Genomic DNA, 18,778 nt, shown 5'->3' on the forward strand with positions numbered 1-18,778 from the left:
AAGACTGTCACAGACCCAAGCCAGGCCTGGGATGTTCACTCTCCACATGTCTAGCTTTACGCACAGAAATCAATCTGTTCTGACGGGTTTTCTCTTCAGAAAAATAGGGGTGGAGAGGTCTCCGGATGCGGGTTGTCTCCCATGGCTATCTGGCACTGGGTAGGCCCCTCTGGGAGCGATTTTGCTGGGCGGGGGACACGAAGGCTCTGGGTGAGCACCCAGACTTCCTAGCAGTCTAGACTGAAGCACGTACCCCATGTCCCAGGCCGGCTCCTCCACTCCCTACGCAAGCCTGACACAAACCCCCAAACCATTTATTTTTCTTCTTTTATTAGAATTTTTTTCTTTTTTTCTCAAAACTTTTATCTAAAAACAAACAAAAAAAAAGAAAAAAAAAAAAGACTGAAAACTTCATGGTTTGAGTGGGGAGAAAGGAGAAGGGAGCCTGGGGCCGAGGCTCCAATCTCTCCCGATAAAGTCCTCACCCTGGGGAGAGCAGAGCTGGGAGCCCCTCCACGCCCAGCCTCCAACTGAGGAGAGGGCAGTCACAGTGGTCCAAGGGCCAGAGAGGCTGAGAAGCAAGCCGAGGGGTCACAGGAAGTAGTCAGCCACGGGCTTCTTGGAAGGGATGCCCCGTGTTTCCTGGGGAGCGGCCTCAAAGATGATGAAATCTTTCTGGAGATGTTCATCCAGCTCCAAGATGGCTGCCACGTTCCCACAGCTGGACACAGGGGCAACGGTTAGGGGCCGACTCAGATCCCCTTCCCTGCGCCCGCCCCGATCACGTGGCTCCGCCAGCTCACCGGTAGCAGTAGTTGGGTGCGGACCACACAGTGAGCACGGTCTCGTTGAAGTGCCACTTGTAACCTTCCATCACCAGTTGGTGGGCACGGCAGATCATGTCAATGTCGTTGGCTGCGTTGAACTGGGCCACCACATCACTGCCAAACAGGTAGCCGGCCCCCCGGGGGCTCACACCCCAGCCTGTGGTATCTGAGGTGCAAGGCAAGGATGGGGGGAGGGGGGCGGGGCTCAAGATCTCTGCTCGCCCGCTGCCCCGGAGGGGACCACCCTGTTCTATGGACCAGAGGCTCTACGGGGTTGTGGAGAGCGGATGGCAAATGGCAAGGCAGGTGAGCTCCACCCAGAAGGCCCGGGGTGGGGTCTGCCTGCTCACAGGGACACACACCACCCTGTTCCTCCATCAGGGAGGCTCACAAAGGCCAGGCTGGGAATGGCAGGCGTGGGCCAGGAGGGACCCAGCCAAACAGCAGCCATGCTAAGGCCATCTTGGAGTGGCAGGATGGAGTGGAGCTGATTTTACATCTCAGCTCTGTCCCCTGCTGGCAGGGAATCCTACAAAATGAGGGGGTCTTCAGGGAGCGACCCTTTTGGGGGCCTGGCCTCTGAAGCTAGTGCTATGAGGTTCTGAAGACCCTTCCGACTGAGGGAGCCAGGAACCCCGGCCCCGCCAGCCCTCGGCCTCAGTACGCATGCTTCTACCGCTCGGTCCCCGCACTCGCCCCCCATGCTGCCGGTTCTCTACAGGTCCAGCAGGCAGGCGGAGGATGCGGCAAGTGTGGCTTTGCTTTGTCCCGCTCCTCCCCAGTCTAACTGGCCTTTCAGGCACTTGCTTTAGTCTGCCTGGCCAAGCTAAGCGCGGAGCAGCCTGGCCAAGGGCACCCACCTGCCCAGCCTCACCTTCAGGGTCGGACCACAGGAGGTCACACATGGGCCCGTCATGGGGTACCTCTTGTTTTCGGTCAATTGTCCGGATCTGGTCCAGGGTCTGGATGGAGGGGGAAAGGCCCCCATGCACACAGAAGATCTAGAAGGGAGACAAATACCAGAGGGAAGGGAGGTGTCGGCCAGGAGCGCCCTCGCTCTCCGATCCCGAGGAGCCAGCCTACCTTGCCATCGATGATGGCCGACAGGCTGAGGTAGTCGAAGATCTCAGTGCAGTAGCGCCACACGGTCACCGAGCCGTACTTGCGCAGACACTCGTCGTAGAAACCATAGACCTGCGTGATCTGGCGGCTCTCGTGGTTGCCTCGGATGAGGGTGATGCGGTCAGGATAACGAACCTAGCAGCGGCGGAACACCAACACCAGGGCTGGCTGCAGCCCGGCCCTCCACCTGTCTCCTTCCTAAGTCCACACGTCCTTCATCTTCGCGGTCACCACCACCGTCCTGGCCCACACCTGTGCCATCTCTTACCTAAATTGTGCTGCATCCCCCCCACGGGACGGACACCCAAGCCCCCCAGCTACAAACACAGTGGCTTGTCTTTCAAACTTCAGATCCCAAGCCAAGTCTACACACACACCTGAGGCCCTCAGGCTCCAATCACCTCGCACCAATGGATCCTGTGGCCCAGCGGCCACCTCCCGACCACAGAGCCTCTGTTCCCACCCAGGCACTGTGCCCGGCTGGTGTCATCCCCCCAAGGCCGGTTGGATGGCCTTATTAGAGGTCAAGACCTCTTGGACTGCCCCGCTGCGGGCGTGGCAAGTGGACAGACAGGGACAGGGCTGGGAGGAAGCAGGCAGGGCACTGAGGTGGCCACTCGTTCCCACCTTGAGTGCCAGCAGCAGGAGGAAAGTTTCGACACTGTAGAAACCACGGTCCACAAAGTCCCCCATGAAGAGGTAGTTGGTCTCAGGGACATCGCCACCCACCTAGACAGAGGGAGTTGGTTTTGTTTGGACCTGAACCATCTACCCCCCATCCCCCCACCCCAACCCTCCCAACACAATGACCAGGTCTCATCCAGTCCAGGCCAATCTTTTGCCCAAGGCCCATCGACTTCTGAGCCCTGCATACAGCAAAGCAGGAGTTCCGCTCAGCCCGTGGGGCTTGACCCCTGGCCGCCCCAGAGCCCGTTCCCAGCTGCTTCCCCACTCACTCTAAACAGCTCCTTCAGGTCATAGAACTGCCCGTGGATGTCGCCACACACCTGCAAAGGAAGAAAGTCTGACACTCAGAGTGAACAAAGGGACAGTCCTTTTGTCCCCAGGGTCTAACATAAGAAACTTGAGAATGTAAACACTTTCACCACTTGTCTCAAGTCCCAAACTACCATTCCCTGCCCTCCCCCCCCCCCCCGCCCCATGTCCCCCCACAGCGAGTGTTAACTGCTCTGAGCAAGAGCAGTATTAAGTTTCCAGAGACCCACAGCTCTGACAACTTGGCCCCTCTCTCAACTCCCCTCAAATCCCCAGCATAAAGTTACTGACAAGGCCACTGAGACATGTGACTAGAACCACTCACCAAGTTAAGAGTCCTTCTGCCCCCAACCAAGTTTCCTCCTAATAAAATTCCTACTTCTTTTCTGGTAGTACTGGAATTTGTTCTCAGGGTGTGTTTTGTGCTTGATTAGGCAGGAGCTATACTACCTGAGTTATGGCTCAGCCTTTTTCACTCTGATTATTTCTGAACTTGGGTCTCATTTTTCCATGAGAGCCTGAGGTCACGGAATGGCATGTGCACACCATCACACTTAAGACTTCTGTGTTGAGTTAGGCTCCTGCAAACTTTAATTTGACTGGGCTGGCCTGGAACTTCAACCTTAATCTCAGCCTCTTTAGTAGCTAGGACTATAGGTATGAGACACCAGTGTCCAGTTTTGTTTTTTGTTTTGGCAGTTACTAGAGTTTGAATTCCAGGCCTTTTACTTATTGGTTAGCTACTCTAACACTTGAGCCAGGTGAACAGTTCATCATTACCTCTCTTCTTTTGTGATATGCAAGACGGAACCCTGGGCCTTATATACATTAGGCAAACAAATGCTGCCAATGAGCTCCATCCTCAGCCAGTACTGGAACTAGAACTGAGGCCTTATTCCCAGGTCTTGTGCTCAGCTTTTTCTACTCAGAGCTGGTGATCTATCACTTGAGCCACACCTCTGGCTTTTTGGTAAGTGGAGTTGAGTCTCTTGTCTGACCAGGTTGGCTTTAAACCTTGATCTCAGATGGGAGGGAAGATGGCAGGAAGGGTTTAGGACACGACACAGGGCTTTCTGGGCTCTCAGTAATGAGAAGTGGCCTTGTAGACCCACTAAGCGTGCCCAAGAGGCCAAGCAGGGGCAGCATACTCACTGTGACCGGCGAGTCTACCCTCTGCACGTTGCTCTCCTCTACCAAGATCTCTCTGGAAATAGAAGACCAGGGTCACCACAGCTGGCCCAGCCCAATTCCTGACTTTTTTGGCAGGGGGGAGAACATGAAGTGGTCCCTAAACTTCCAGGGGACAAGAATGAAGTGGCTGATTTCACTAGGGTCTGCTGACTACAGCCCTCCACGCCCTTCCACTGCACCCTGGCCTCAGTTCAAGGTCTTCCAAACAGGCTTCCAGCTTTGACCCCAGCTGCTCACCTCCACAACAGAGCCCCTGTTCCCTTCAAGCATTCCCTGACTGTTCCTTGACTCTCTACCAACCAACCACTGAGCAGACTGTCCAAACACAAGGGCTGGAGTGCATCCATCAAAGAGATGCCTGATCCTATGTTGCCAGCTCCTGTTTAGAGGCAGGAAGGATTTCCAGATTCCCCTTATGATATGGAGCACAGACAAAAATCACTGTCAGTTACAAGATGGCCAATGGGGCTGGGAAGGTGGCTCAGTGGTAGAGCACTTGCCTTGCATGCCTGAGGCCCTGGGTTCGATTCCTCAGCACCACATAAGTAAAAAGAAAAAAATCTGGAAGTGGCACTGTGGCTCAAGAGGTACAGCGCTAGTCTTGAGCTGAAGAGCTGAGGGACAGCGCCCAGGCCTAGAGTTCAGGTCCCACGACCGGACCCCCCCCCCAAAAAAAGAGGCCAAGTTGTGTCCAATGATAAGCACATGGGTGAATGTGGGAGCCCACACACTGTGCCAGGACAGTAGGGAGACCTGCGCGTGGACACACACCACTGAGCAACCGTCTTCAGATGCAGGGCCTCAGTAAGTCCCAGGGCAGGGAAGATATGGGTGCCTATTAGACTGCTGCTTTGGCTTCAGGAGAGAGGCCGCCAGCTCTCATTTATTATCCAGCTACTCTGCTGGGGGAGGCCAAGCTCTTCCCACTAGGCCATAAGTCCTTGAGCTCAGCAAACAGCAGTTCAGCTGTCCCTCAACAAAGGTAGTGTGCCTCAGCTCTCTGGGAAAAAGAGGAGGTTCTGGCAGTGGTCTGAGATGCCACACAGCACATGGGCTCTCCCACCCCCACATAGAGTCTGGTGGGGAATGTCATTCCATAGCAATTGCTTAAGTGACCTTCCTGATGGTTTTTTGTTTGTTTTCAAGTATTGATCCTGGGGATTGAACTTATGGCCTGGGCGCTGTTCCTAAGCCTTTTCTGCTCAAGGCTACCATTCTACTTCTTGAGCCACAGCTCCTCTTTTTGGTGGTTTATTGGGGAGATAAAGACCTTGTGGATTTTCCTGCCCAGGCTCAGCCTCCTGAGTAGCTAGGATTTTATTTTGTTGTTGTTTTGCTTTTTTGGTCTTTTTCATTGGTCATGGGGGCCTGAACGCTGGGCCTGGGTGCTGTCCCTCAACTCTTCAGCTCAAGGGCTAGAACTCTACCACTTGAGCCACTGTGCCACTTCCGGCCTTTTCTGTTTCTGTGGTGCTGAGGAATCGAACCCAGGGCCATAGCTAAGATTTTAAGTGTGGGCCACCAATGTCCAGTTTGGAGAGGCTCTTGTCACTCCCATCAGATGTACAGAAATCAGTTTGAAGAAAAGTTGCCAGACTAAGTCCACAAAGTTGGGGAGTAGCTAAATGAGAATCTGAGAGCCCAGTTTCCTGACACTCTTCTGCAGACCGACTCAAAACCTGAAACCCCGTAAGGTCACACGTAGGGCCTTCTATGCAAACCCACTCAGTGCAAGGAAGGGCCCAGCATGGTCTGAGAAGGCAGCTTAGACTCCAATCTTGGCTCTGTCCCTTGCAGTGCTTTTACTTCAACTAACACACCTGTCAAGACGTGCCCACCCATGTGCTGGCCTATACCTGGATACACAGAATCTCATTTGAGCCTCATGATTTCAGAAACTCACAGGTCAAGGGACTAGCAGGGCCATACTCCTAATGGTGGCAAAGCTAAGATTCAAACTGAAGACAAGATTCAAAAGCTCATTGTGTTTATTATATTTATTTAATTTTTTTTTTCTAGTCCTGGGGCTTGAACTCAGGGCTTGAGCATGGTCCCTGAGTTTCTTTTCGCTCAAAGCTAGCACTCTACTACTTGAGCCATAGCACCACTTTGGCTTTTTTCTGTGTATGTGGTACTGAGGAATCGAACTGAGGGCTTCATACAGGCTAGGCAAGCACTCTACCACTAAGCCCCATTCCCAGCCCCTTAATAATTTTAAATAGGAGCAATTTCAGCTCAGACACTGGAGGCCTTGTGGTCCGCAGGGTTTGATGTAATCTATGTATACTCTGGGCTTTTCCTTTTTGGGGGGGTCCGGTCATGGGGCCTGAACTCTGGGCCTGGGCACTGTCCCTCAGCTCTTCAGCTCAAGGCTAGCGCTCTACCACTTGAGCCACAGCGCCACTTCCGGCTTTTTTCTTTTTGCTTATGTGGTGCTGAGGAATCAAACCCAGGGCTTCAGGCATGCAAGGCAAGCACTCTACCACTGAGCCAACTTCCCAGCCCCTACTCTGGGCTCTTCTTGGGGGGCGGAGGGCCTTGAACTTAGGGTCTTGGGCTCTTACATGTCTTTTTTTGCTCACAACTGGAGCTCTACCACTCAAGCCACAGTTCCAAGCTCCAGTTTTTTTGCTAGTTAATTGGAGATTAAGAATCTCTTGTATTTGTCAAGCTAAAGACCTTCCCCCTCAGATCTCAGTCTCCTGAGTACCTACAATTATAGGTGTGTGCCACTAGTGCCAGCTTCAGTCAGAGCTTCTGCTGGGTCCCCAACAGGCCATGGCTAAGTGCTGGAGTTGTTCTCCTTTCAGACTGAGACTGGGAAAACAGTGGCCAACTCAGGTCTCAGTTTAGTCACTTCTCCCCAGGGCAGGACTCCCTCTGCCCAGTCCCTTCACAGCTCCTTGTTTCCTTGCACTCCTATCAAAATCTGCAACTCCAAGATGCTATGCAAGCATTGCCCAGCATCTCCACCACACTGGCACAAGCCAGTGAGGGACAGGAAGATTAGACTTAGGGGAAGAGGGAGGGAAGAACAATACAAGTCAGCAATCAGTGTAAGTTCCTAAATACAAATTAGTGCTAAAGGAGCGAGGACAACGAAAACTTCCCACAAGCTGGTCTGGTCAGGGTGATTTTTCCTGCCTTTCAAAACACAAGAGCTCAGCTAGTTGCTTACTCTTGCCTGTCCCCGCCCCCAGCTTTCTTTGTGATACTGGGGTTTAAACTCAGAGCCTTGCGATTGCTGGGCAGGCACTCTAACTTTTGAGGCCTTCCCTCAGCCCTTTTTTAGCTTAGTTACTTTTCAGGTAGGGTCTCATGTGTTTGCCTGGGACAGCTTCAGACCATGATGCTCCTACACATAGTCTCCCCAGTAGCTGAGATGACAGGCATTCACCACCACACCTGGTTTATTGAATGACATGGAGGCCCTTACTTTTTTTTTTTTTTTTTTTTGCCTGGGCTGGCATAGAACCACGATCCTCTGCATCTCCACCTAATGGGTAGCAGGAATTATAGATGTGATCCACTGCGCACTGCCTCAGTCCGGTATTTTTTTTTTTTTGGGGGGGGGGAGGGGGTCAAGTTGTGGGGCCTGAACTCTGGGCCTGGGCGCTGTGCCTCAGCTCTTCAGCTCAAGGCTAGCGCTCTACCACTTGAGCCAACTTCCCAGCCCCATCAGTCCAGTATTTTTATTTTTATTTTTGGGTCCGGTCGTGGGGCCTGAACTCTGGGCCTGGGCGCTGTCCCTCAGCTCTTCAGCTCAAGGTTGCACTGTACCACTTGAGCCACAGCGCCACTTCCGGCTTTTTTCTTATGTGGTGCTGAGGAATCGAACCCAGGGCCTCGAGTATGCAAGGCAAGTGCGCTACCACTGAGCCACCTTCCCAGCCCCAAGTCGGGTATTTTTAAAGGGACATAGCTTGTTAATCAAATTCAGCCCTGACTGGCTTCAGAGTGTCTCTGAGGGGCAGAGTCAAACAAAGAGCCTCAGGACACAGATTCAGAACCCAGCTCAGCTACTTCCTCACAGGATGACCTGGGTCAAGTCCTTAAGTCTCTAAAGCTCAACACAGCAAAATGATTCCAACCTCACAGGACTAGGGGTGGCAGTGGAGAAAACTTGTATGGGGCATGGCTACTCGTTCTCTACCTCTTCTCTTACAGTTCACCAGCCTAGTAGAAGCCACTATAGTTCTCTAGAAGGGACAGGTCATTTGTCTCTTCAACTATTGCCCAAGTCTCAGGCTTCCACTCCCACTGTGCCATGCTGGGAAGGCCCTTCCTCAGTTGTATCCCCGTCAGCCAGCAGATTATCTCCAGCCTTCTAGGCCCACCTTCTCTTTGAAGTTTCCGATTGCTTCATCTCTTTATATACCATCGTCTTTGCACATAGTCAACTACACCGGCTCATTGTCAGCACTGATGCTACCAAACACTGCTAAATTCACCTCAAGCACAACCCACTGAATGAATCTTTACAACTACCTTACACAATGGCCTCTTCTTTACCTATAAAGTCCAACACACCTCACTATCACCACAACAGGAGGCAGAGACAACCCAGACGACCTAAAGGAAGGCCCTCTTATTCTTATACCTGGACCCTTAACCATTACTTCCTGCTAATTCCCATTAAACTCTTTTGAGTCAGGCCTTTCTCTACATCAAGCTTAATTCTACTACTTACTTGTGCCTTATGTGCTACTAATTTCTTATGCTCTCTCACACCAAAATAAACCAGTAATCCAAATCCATCTTGGTGCAGCAGGGACTGAGAAAAGGTCAAAAAACTAGCTTCACTTTGAAGGAACTGAACAATGAGTCTTCACTTCTGAAATGGGGACAAACCACCTACCTCTCTTTAAGCGTTGCTGAGGGCAGTAAGAGAATTTTACAACCCACGAGGTCTGTGACATTCTAGCCTGTGGCGTTTATTCTTGCCGACCATAGCTCATGTATCACCTTATTCTTCCAGGCTGCTCCAAGAAGTCTTCCCCGTTGGCCTCGACAGATGGAGGCTGGGACCCTCCCTGACTTTCTTAAAACTTTCTACAACTTTTACTCCACTGGCAACACCCCCTCTACTACTTTTCGAAGTGTTATTATCCTTGTTTGCTTTTTCTCCGGCACATAAAACTGTCCCTCGAGGCTGGCGGTCCTAGCCTGGCTCCTCTGGGGGACGCTTCCAGAATGGGACAAACCCCCAAGTCCTCCGCTGGGCATGGCCCCGCACCGAGCCCCCCCCCCCCCCGGCCCCGAGCCCGCCGGGCTCACCTGGCCTTAGCACAGAGGGCCTTGACTTCGCTCTCCTTGATGAGCTCGCAGCGCCGCAGCTGCTCGATCTGCCGGTCCAGGTCGCTGATCTCCGCCATGGCCCACCGCTCTCCCCCCGGCGCGGGTCAGAGTCGGGGCCGCCGCCCCCTCCGCGCCGCACAGGGGTCTCCTGCGGAAGGCGAAGACGAGCTCGCGGGTCAGAGTGTACGCACGGGGCGCGGGGGGGGGGGCGACTGGATTCTGGGGCTGACCCGGCGCCCCCCACCCCGGCCTCCCCTCACATCGGCGCCGGGACCCCCAGCGTCCCACCGCCCAGGCCGCAGGCCCCGCTAACTCCCGTCGAACCCCGCGACCCCGCGCTGACGACGGTGGCCTGGAGGGCTCTCCGACTCTTACCGCGCCGCTGCGACCCCGGCTCGGGCTCTCCGGCTTCCTGCCTCCCTCCTTCCCTCCGCTTTGGGCCGCCGCCACAGCCGCTTCTACTTCCGGCCCCGCCGCGGAAGCAAAGGGAGGCCAGTTCCGCCGTGAGCCGGACGTGACGTCATACACACGTCCCCGCCCTCGCCGCGCCCTTCCAATCGCTCTCTGGGCGGAGAATGGGGGAGGGGAGGGGGAGGTGCAAGGAACCGGAAGTCGCCTCTGCCCAGACCGTTAGTCCTCCAGACTCACCACGGACGGTTCAGTCTGGGGACAGCGCGGGAGGCGGGTCCTGGGGGTCTTGTCGCCTCCTCCCCCTCCATCCCCCCCACTGCAGGCCCACCATGGCAGCAGCAGGGTTTACGAGGGCCATTGCTGTAGGCATTCATAAGCATTTGTTCAGTGAAGACCTAGCAGCCCGATCTTCATCCTGGAGGAGCTGCGGCGTTAGGCCGCTCAGGCTGGGCGTGGTGGTGCACGCCTGCAGCCCCAGCACTTACAGGGTGAGAGGCCAGCCTGAGCACCTAACCAGGAGCCCGCCCGTCCCGCCCCGTGCCTGCGCCTGCATCAGCGCAGCCCCTCGCACGCCACACTCCTGCGCCGCTTGCTTTGGCCTGAAAATGTCTTTCTTCCTAAGGAGGACACTAGGTCAGAGGCTTGAGATTTGAACCCAGGAAAACTGTTCGTAGCTCCAGTGTCCTGTGCCCCCACCTCCCCATTCCCAGGTTTCTGGATATCAGCTTGTTATAAAATGAAGGCAGAAACACCCTCCAAACTGTCCTATCACAAGTCCTCTTCTTCCCTAGTATCTTTGATTTTTGCCAGTCCTGGGGCTTGAACTCAAGGCTCGGGCTCTGTCACTGAGCCTCTCTCTGCTCAATGCTAGTGTTCTACCACTTGAGCCACAGAACCACTTCTGGTTCTGTTTATGTAGTACTGAGGAACAGAACCCAGGGTTTGCTAGGCAAGCACTCTACCACTAAGTCACATTCCCTAGTATCTTGTAGGCGGAGTAAACCATATACCTTCAAATGTTTACCTGTGACCTTCAAGCAATCCAGTTTTTGTGCATTTGCACTAATGTTCCCTTTTGCAATATTCTTTGCATTTTCTTTGTAGTAACTAGAATTTTTTGTGTGCTGGTACTGAGGCTTGGACTCAGGGCCTGGTGCCTTTGCTTGGCTTTTTCCACTCAAGACTGGCTGCTCTACCAGTTGAGCCACACAGATAAGTCTCATGGACTTCTGCCTGGATTGGCTTCAAACCATGATCTAGCTGGGCGCTAGTGGCTCACGCCTGTAATCCTAGCTACTCAGCCCCGGCAGGAAACTCCATGAGACTCATCTCCAATAAACCACTAGAAAAACAGAAGTGGTGGCTATGGCTTAAGTGGTAGTGTGTAAGCTGAAGAGCAGAGGAACACTACCCAAGGCCAGAATTCAAACCCCACGACCCACAAAAAAAAAGGGGGGGAGAGCTGGGAAGTTGGCTTAGTGGTAGAGTACTTGCCGTGCATGCATGAGGCCCTGGGTTCGATTCCTCAACACCACATAAGCAGAAAAAGCCAGAAGTGGCACTGTGGTTCAAGTGGTAGAGCGCTAGCCTTGAGGTGAAGAGCTGAAGCACATTGCGCAGGCCAGAGTTCAGGCCCCATGACCAGAAAAAACCAACAAAAAACTATGATCCTCAGATCTTAGCCTCCTGAGAGGTAGCTCCTTTGCCCAGCTTCTTAAGTGAACTTGACCTGCCCCAGCTTTGTTTTTCCAGGTAGGGTCTATTTTTCACTACCACCAGGTCCAGCTTATTGAAATGGGGGCAGGGGATCTTTTTTTTCCCAGACTGGCCACTAGCCAAAGTACCCACTTCCCTAACAGCTGGGATTAAAGACTGAGTTTCTAAATTTTTGAAAGTTGAGTACTAGAGACAGGTTTGGGGGGGGGGGTTTCTAACCGTTCTAGGGGTGAATCTAGTCTTGTAAATGCTTAGTTTATTACTGAGTTATATATCCCACCAGGGCTTGGTTTTGGATGAAAGCAAAGGTGCATATAGGAAGGAGATCAGGTTTCTAAATTCCTAGATAGTTGGAAGTTAATTTTATGAGGATCACTGCAATTCCATAAGTGTGTAGGTCAATATTTCCTGGTCTGGATCCTTCCCGGACCAGGAAAGAGCAGGGAGGTTGCAGGAAATTAAACAGCAAGACTAACCAGTTCCCTCATTACAATCAGGATTTGCAGCAGTTATAAACTGGTGTAGCTGCTACTACACCCAAGACTGGATGTTGGCAAGGGTTCAAGGCAGGGGATAAACATGGGGCCCTCACTTTAACTTCACAGAATGCAACTCAGAAGCTTGGTTCTTAACCTGGAGCCTGAGCTCCACAACAGAGCTTCAAGGTGTCCTGCATTATGGAGGGTTCTATTGCCTAAATGAAACTAATCCACTTTAAATCCCAGCATTGTCAGTGCCAGGATTTGAACTCAAGGCCTTTGGCTTGCTATGCTAGGCAAGCATTCTCCCACTTCTGAGGCACATCCCCAGTGCTGGCCCACTGATTAATGGCAACACCAGGGTCTAAACTCAGGGCCTTGCACTTGGTAGGCAGGTGCTATATTGCTTGGGCCCAACATTTGTTTTTCAGACTCTTTGATCAGTAGTTGATATCATAGAAGTGGGCTATCAACTCCCCTTAAAATGGAAAAACAGCTGAAGAATGTAGCTAAGGAGGTAATAGGTTAAATGTCCTGCTTTCATCAAGGAACAGTACAATTTCAGGATTGCAAAACATACTAAGCTTAAGCTGGAGCTCATGCTTCACAGCACACAGGAGAGGCCAGCCTTCACAGGGGTAGCTAACTTTGCCATGGTGACCTTAAGCACCCTTGAGTTCTGGGCTTACGAGTGAGGCCAAGGCTGCAGCCTCCCAGGCCCTAGCAGTTGCACCAGCACAGCTGGGAAGCACTATTCCATCGTTCTCAAAGCCCTGATCACGTAAGAAACAGAGCAGGAAGGTCCTACCCACTATTTTGTCCTTCTCCTTCCTAGGGAGTATTAGCACAAGACAAGGGCTCTTTCCTTTTCTGGCCTCAGCCGTCTCTACCACTCCACACCACCCTAAAAGCCACAAAACAGACAGACTCCCCCTTCAAGAGTTGTTTATTGGCAGTGGGCTGGAAGGGGTGATGGAGTTAGCGCTCACAGACAACACCACACACCAAGTCACAAAGGAGGCAAGAATGATGGGGAAGAGCCTGGAGTCCAGATGAGGCCCACTCCTCCAGAGGGAGTGGGTGGAGCGGGGGCCTGGAGTGTCGAGGGGGCAGCTTAAACCTCAGCTTACTAGGAACACCTCAGCTTACTAGGAACACCTCAGCTTAGTAGGCATGGTTGGAGATGAACAGGGACTCGCTGGCTGCAGCCCCAGCCTGCCCACTTGGAGTGTACTTTCCTTGACAGGCGAGGCTATTGGCCTAGGAGGGGAAAGGAAGGAGGAGAGTGAGGTTTCCCATCAGAGCCCTCCCACTTGCCAGATGCCCACCTGCCTTCCCCACAGCCTTACCAGAGCTCGCTTGACATACTCCTCCTGGGCAGCCTTCAGGTTCTCCTTCTTCCCACCCCAGGCCTTCAGAGCAGAGGCCTGCAGAGCTCGGCCATAGGAGAAGGTCAGGGCCCATGGCTTCAGCAAGGGACACTTATTGATGGCATTGAGATTGATGGTTGCCTCTTCCTCACTCTGTCCACCAGACAAAAAGGTGACCCCTGGAGAACAAGGGCAGGACTTGAGTCAGAGATAGGGGCGGCGGGGGGGGGGGTGGGGGGGGGTAAGCAGCTAGAAAGTGCCTTTCTTTCACAGCAGACCGACTGGGATCCAAGGTCATGGTCAGCTGCTGTCTCCCCCTCCCTGAGGCCGTGGGTGAGGGGACGGGCCTCACCAGTGACCGCAGGGGGCACAGTGCGGCGCAGCGCTGTGACAGTGGCCATGGCAATCTCCTCATTCGAGTACTTCTGGGTGCAGGCATGGCCTGGGGTGACCATGTTGGGCTTCAGCAAGGTGCCTTCCAGATAGATGTGGTGGTCACTCAGAGCCTTGTACACAGCAGCCAGCACCTGGAGCCAGACAGGACCAAGGTACGTGGTGGGGTAGAGGACCAATCATTCCAGAGCTCAGACCCAGCCAGGCAGGACTGCTCACTTACTTTCTCAGTTACATACTGACAGCGCTTCAAGTCATGGTCCCCATCAGGGAGAATCTCAGGCTCCACAATGGGCACAATGCCATTCTGTGGTGAGAGGGACAGAGTTGTAAGGCCTAAGATGGAACCCCACCCTATAGTTACCACAGCCACCAGCCCAGATGTTATCATGCGGGACTCAAGGCTTCAAAGCTCAGTAAATTACGGGCAAAACGAATCTCAGCTCTGCCCCCACAATCTCTACTCTGCCCTTCGGCCTTGCAGAGTAGCCTCCAAGCGGCCTACTACTACTTGCTAAGTATTGGCAACAGTTGTTGTGGGGGAGGTATCCTAGCAGATGGTCAGCAAGCTAGCCTGCACTCAAATGAGGTAGGACCTGCAGTCCAATCCCACCTGCTGGCAGATACTGGCATAACGGGCCAGAACATTGGCATTTTCCATGATGGCGAGGGCGGAGGGGGTGTGTTCCCCGATCTTCAGCACGCAACGCCATTTGGCAAAGTCAGCTCCATCCTTCTTGTACTGGGCACAGCGCTCGGATAATCCATCCAGCCCTGGAGAGGAGACGAGGACCGAACATGGAGGAAATGTGCCGTGGGGCTCCACTTACTCTTGCCTAAGCTAAGCCCCAGCCTGGCGAGCTGCGTGGGAAAAGGAAGGGGCTCAACAGTCCTCACCTTGGGTGGTGGTCTCGCCATTTGTTCCAGCCAGGGGCACCACGCCCTTGTCCACCTATTGGGATGAGAAACGATGATCTAAAGCACTGTCCTACTCTACGCGCCTCCCCCCCCCCCCCGCCATCTCCCCAAAATTTACTTGACCTCTCTCCTGCCTCTCAGAGGGCACACTAACAGTGTCATCAGCCATAACACCCAGACCTGTGAGGCAGGACCTGCTGGGACAGTATCTGACAGGAACATTAATGGGTTGGATATCAAAGGGACCTGGCTCTACCTTCAACGCAGCAAACCATCTCATCACCTCCCAAGCCTCTAGATTTCTATCTGTAAAATGAGAAAATGCCTCCACTTGCTCTTAGAATTGCAAAATGAAAGATGCCATCGGAGGTGGGCTAGCCTATCCCCAGGCTAACTCAGAGGAGCCCTGGGTGCCACCTATCGGACCACAAAAACTTTTTTTTTTTTGGTCAGTCATGGGGCCTGAACTCTGGGCCTGGGCGCTATCCCTCAGCTCTTCAGCTCAAGGCTAGCGCTCTACCACTTGAACCACAGCACCACTTCCGGCTTTTTCTGCTTATGTGGTGCTGAGGAATCGAACCCAGGGTCTCACACATCCAAGGCAGGCATTCTACCAGAGCCACCTTCCCAGCCCAATTTTTTTTTTTTAAAGGGGCAAGAGACTAGTAAGTTCCAGAAGTCTGGAGTGGACTGCACACAAGTCTCCAGACCCCTGACCAGTATTCCGTCCTCACCTTAATGCCCACGACACCACCCTTGGATTTGATAACTTGGGGGAAGGGACGTCCATCATCCGCCTTCTGGTAGAGTGTTTCATGAAAGAGGATGACCCCTCCGATGCAGGGATTCACTCGGTCGTCGGCGGTCAGAAGCAGCTGACGGTAGAAGCGACGGTTCTCCTCGGTGTTCTCAGTGCCAATGGACTGCAGCCGCTTGGCAATGCTTCCTGGAGACAGGGTCACAAGGGAAGGTTAAGAGGATCAACCTGTCACTACCAATCCTGGCTTTACCACCCTGTCTCCTGCCCGCACCGCACCGGTGGATTCATCTGCAGCCAGAATGCCCTTGCCCGGAGCCACAATGCGATGAGCGATGTCCGACAGCTCCTTCTTCTGCTCCGGAGTAAGCGCTGGGTATTGGTAGGGCATGGTGCTGGTGACACCAACTTCCTGGGTGGAGGAAGCAAGGCCTGGTCAGGTGGATGTTCCCATAAGCTCTCAGGGTCAGGGTTCCTTACCTAGAGGTCAGGGTGGAGGTTCCCAACCTCCCAGACCTCCCCTGCCCCACACCCGGCAGGTCCTGGGGCATGTCCTAATCCACGGCTCTTCTTTATACTAAACCTGCCTCCACCTGTACCTTTCCTAACTCTCTTTGTGGCTGGGTGGTGGGCTGGGTGGTGCCCTGCTGAGGTTGGGCTCTCCCACTGACAACTGGGGGAAAGGAAACAGCCAGAGCCAGAGACATGCGGGTCACGTTGAAGCTGGACCCTTCTGGCCTGCGCATTGCCATGGGGTCACCTTCCTAGAAACAAAATTGAACCGGAGTATTTCAGAATTTAAAGATCATGCATGAGTAGGGCAAGAGGGCCCAGTAAGTTCGTCTGAAAGAGCCCAGAGAAGAGAAAGATCTGTGCTGGAACCACACAGCCACCCAAGGGCCAGATCTGAGATTAGAACCCAGATGTTGACTGCCAGTTTGATGTCCTATCCATTCCAATCAAGAATCCCAGGGCTGGCCCAGGCTTCAAGGACATCCCAAGGTCAGACGGGGGGGGGGGGGCCCTGTTAGGGGAAAGGCACGAGGGTAATCAGACTGGGGAAAAGCCCCAAGTGAGAGGGAAGGGGAGGGGTTCTACCTAACTGGGGGATGTGGTGGAGAGACAAGCGCCCCACCCCTTCTCTTTAAAAAGTGCGTGTGGCTCTGGCAGAAAACAGCTCGGAAGCAAGGTCACAGATCAGGAAAGACAGGGAAGGTGTTAATGGGTCACCAGGGCTGCGAGAGGGGGTGCGGAGAGGGGGTTCCCCTCCTCTCGGAGGCCAGGGCGGGCGGGCGGGCGCCCCTCCCCCCTCCGAGGCGGCAGCCAACCGGGGTCCCAGGGGGAGCGAAAGGACCCCTAATGCTTTGCATCAGAGAGAGGGGGGAGTCCCTTGGTGGGGGGGATATAAGAAGGAGCCGGTGGTAAGATGGCCCTTCGTCCCGCTTCCTCCCCCGCCATGACTCAGCGAGCCGAGCGGCGGCGGCGTTGCGCAGCAGGGCCGGGGAGATGCCGGCGCGCGGCGGGGCGGGAGCGGGGCTCGGCGCGGACCCCGGCCCCGGCCCCGGCCCGCGCACGCGGCGAGGGGCGCTCACCTGGCTCGGAGGGGGTGGGCGGAGGGGGCCGGCGGCGGCGGGCGGACGGACGGACGGACGGACAGACGGAGCCACGCGAGCGCAGTCACCAGGGCTCGGTTCTGCGCGTTCCAAGAGAACGCAGCCTATTCAGCGCCGAGGGGGCGGGCGGGGGCGGGCACCGGGCCTTTTAAAGGCACCGCTCCGCCCTCCGCCGGGCTCCGCCGGGGCCCGGGCCACCAAGCCGCCAATGGCAAGCGAGGAGCCGAGAGCGCCGCCGCCCGCGGGCCGGGCCGCGCGGGGAGGCGCCCGGGAGGGGCCCGGGAGGGGCGGGGCGCCCGCGCGGCCCCGCCCGCCGCCGCCCCCTTTGGACGTGACTCGGGCCACATCCCGCGGGCCGCGGCCCTGCCCCCCCCCCACGTGCTGGGCCCCCGCCGGCCCCGCGCGAGCCAGCGCGGTGACTCAGCGGGAACTGCGGGCCCCGGGAGGACGGGGCCCCCCGGGCGCGGGGCCGGGGCGCCCCGAGGGACGCGGCGGGCGCGGGCTGCCCGCTCCTCCCTGCCCCGCTTCCGGCCGGCGCCACCTAAGTCACCCTAACCCCAGGGCGAGGTCGGGCGGAGCCGGCCGAGGCCTCCGGGCGGCCACCCACCCGGGGCCAGGGGCGGGGGAAAGGGCGGCAGGTGGGCGCACTGGGAGCGGCAGGGGGCGGCGAGGCCCTTCCGCGCCCGGCCCGGCCCCGGCCGGGGAGCCGAGCCCCGGGCGCACGCGCACTCCGTCCAGCCTGACTCGGGAGGGAGCACGGGCCGGCTCGGGCTGGCCCGGCGTGGCCTGGACAGGTCCCGGAGGAACGGCTTCCCTCCCACCCCCCGCCCGCCCCGGGGCCTGATTTCCTTCTCCAGAATTAATTCAGCCCCCGAGCTGTCCGCCTCCCCCGTGCTTGGCCTCCCGTTCTTCCAGGCCTGGGGCCCGATCGCCTTCCTACCCCCGGCCCCAGCCCACCTGCAGCGAGGCGAGGAGCGGAAGAGGAGCCGGGCCTGGCGCGCGCGCGCGGTCTGCAGTGAGCTCCGGGGGCCTGGGCTGGGTTATAAGGCAGCCCCTGCCCTCCCCCGCGCCAGTGTCCCCAACCTTCGCGGTAACCCCTGCCCTTTCCTCACCACGGATCCCGCAGCAGGGACCTATATTTAGGGAAACTTGAAGCCCCTGACATTCATGCCAGCATGGGGCCCTGCCTGGGGGCAGGCGGAGGCCTTGGGTCCACCCAGTGGGGAGGGCACCGCACCCCCCCCCAAACCAACTCACCGTTATGTTTCAGAGGAATTCTCGTCCTTGCAATTCCAGACTGAGGCTATTGGTTGTTATGAGAAATAATCCTCTGAGCAGGGATCTGTGGGTGGAGAGGAAGGAGTAAGGGGGGGGGTGCCTCCCCGCTGCCTGCCACCCATTCCTTCTAACCCCCTCCCGTCCCCACTCTGGGCCGGGTGGTGGGTTTTTTATTTTTTTCTTAAGAGGGAGAGCATAAGAAGACAAGACACTCACTTCTAAAATAACCAAGAGTCCATGCATAGGGTGCAGGCGGGCACCCTTACATCCTGACGCTCAAGGCCCACTGGGGTCTTCCCATAATGCCTTCTTGGTCAGAAGTATCCTGGCCCTCACCTGCACCTGCAGTCATTTACTTGGTGAGGGAAGGAGGGGCAGAGGCACGGGCCAGAGAACGAGTTCCTTTCCC

The 18,778-nt window shown here is 55.5% G+C and overlaps 2 protein-coding genes across 4 annotated transcripts; both read right to left on the minus strand.

Moving 5' to 3' along the window:
* Positions 1–313: 313 nt before the first annotated feature.
* Positions 314–9,905, minus strand: LOC138841725 (serine/threonine-protein phosphatase 4 catalytic subunit). Its single transcript, XM_070042553.1, has 9 exons — positions 9,810–9,905; positions 9,414–9,582; positions 4,098–4,149; positions 2,906–2,956; positions 2,577–2,678; positions 1,911–2,084; positions 1,702–1,828; positions 804–993; positions 314–721 (listed from the first exon to the last, which is right to left on the minus strand). The coding sequence occupies exons 2-9, from the start codon at positions 9,509–9,511 to the stop codon at positions 592–594; spliced, it is 924 nt and encodes a 307-aa protein (XP_069898654.1). The 5' UTR covers positions 9,512–9,582; positions 9,810–9,905; the 3' UTR covers positions 314–591.
* Positions 9,906–12,968: 3,063 nt separating this feature from the next.
* Positions 12,969–18,071, minus strand: LOC138841727 (fructose-bisphosphate aldolase A). 3 transcript variants are annotated; one of them, XM_070042554.1, is made up of 10 exons: positions 17,071–17,218; positions 16,078–16,242; positions 15,758–15,890; positions 15,456–15,667; positions 14,701–14,755; positions 14,417–14,577; positions 14,027–14,110; positions 13,763–13,937; positions 13,390–13,589; positions 12,969–13,300 (listed from the first exon to the last, which is right to left on the minus strand). In XM_070042554.1, exons 2-10 carry the CDS (start codon positions 16,228–16,230, stop codon positions 13,205–13,207), a joined length of 1,269 nt encoding a protein of 422 aa, XP_069898655.1. In that variant the 5' UTR covers positions 16,231–16,242; positions 17,071–17,218; the 3' UTR covers positions 12,969–13,204. The 3 variants fall into 3 exon arrangements, with proteins under 3 accessions (XP_069898655.1, XP_069898657.1, XP_069898656.1); XM_070042556.1 differs by lacking the exons at positions 16,078–16,242; positions 17,071–17,218 and adding an exon at positions 18,049–18,071; XM_070042555.1 differs by lacking the exon at positions 16,078–16,242 and having other exon boundaries at positions 17,071–17,168.
* Between the last annotated feature and the right edge of the window lie 707 nt (positions 18,072–18,778).

The sequence above is a fragment of the Dipodomys merriami genome, unplaced genomic scaffold, assembly GCF_024711535.1.
Source record: "Dipodomys merriami isolate MVZ:Mamm:240054 unplaced genomic scaffold, mDipMer1.0.p SCAF_328, whole genome shotgun sequence".
Lineage (NCBI taxonomy): Eukaryota > Metazoa > Chordata > Mammalia > Rodentia > Heteromyidae > Dipodomys > Dipodomys merriami.

Excerpts from the sequence above, each read along its gene's own strand:
- LOC138841727 (XM_070042554.1), bottom strand. The coding sequence starts at position 16,230 with ATGGCAATGCGCAGGCCAGAAGGGTCCAGCTTCAACGTGACCCGCATG. Across the intron at positions 15,668-15,757 it reads GGCTGCAGATGAATCCACCG|GAAGCATTGCCAAGCGGCTG; the intron begins GTGCGGTGCGGG and ends CCCTGTCTCCAG. Across the intron at positions 13,301-13,389 it reads AGTATGTCAAGCGAGCTCTG|GCCAATAGCCTCGCCTGTCA; the intron begins GTAAGGCTGTGG and ends TTCCCCTCCTAG.
- LOC138841725 (XM_070042553.1), bottom strand. The coding sequence starts at position 9,511 with ATGGCGGAGATCAGCGACCTGGACCGGCAGATCGAGCAGCTGCGGCGC. Across the intron at positions 994-1,701 it reads CCTGTGGTCCGACCCTGAAG|ATACCACAGGCTGGGGTGTG; the intron begins GTGAGGCTGGGC and ends CTTGCACCTCAG. Across the intron at positions 722-803 it reads GCACCCAACTACTGCTACCG|CTGTGGGAACGTGGCAGCCA; the intron begins GTGAGCTGGCGG and ends CCCTGTGTCCAG.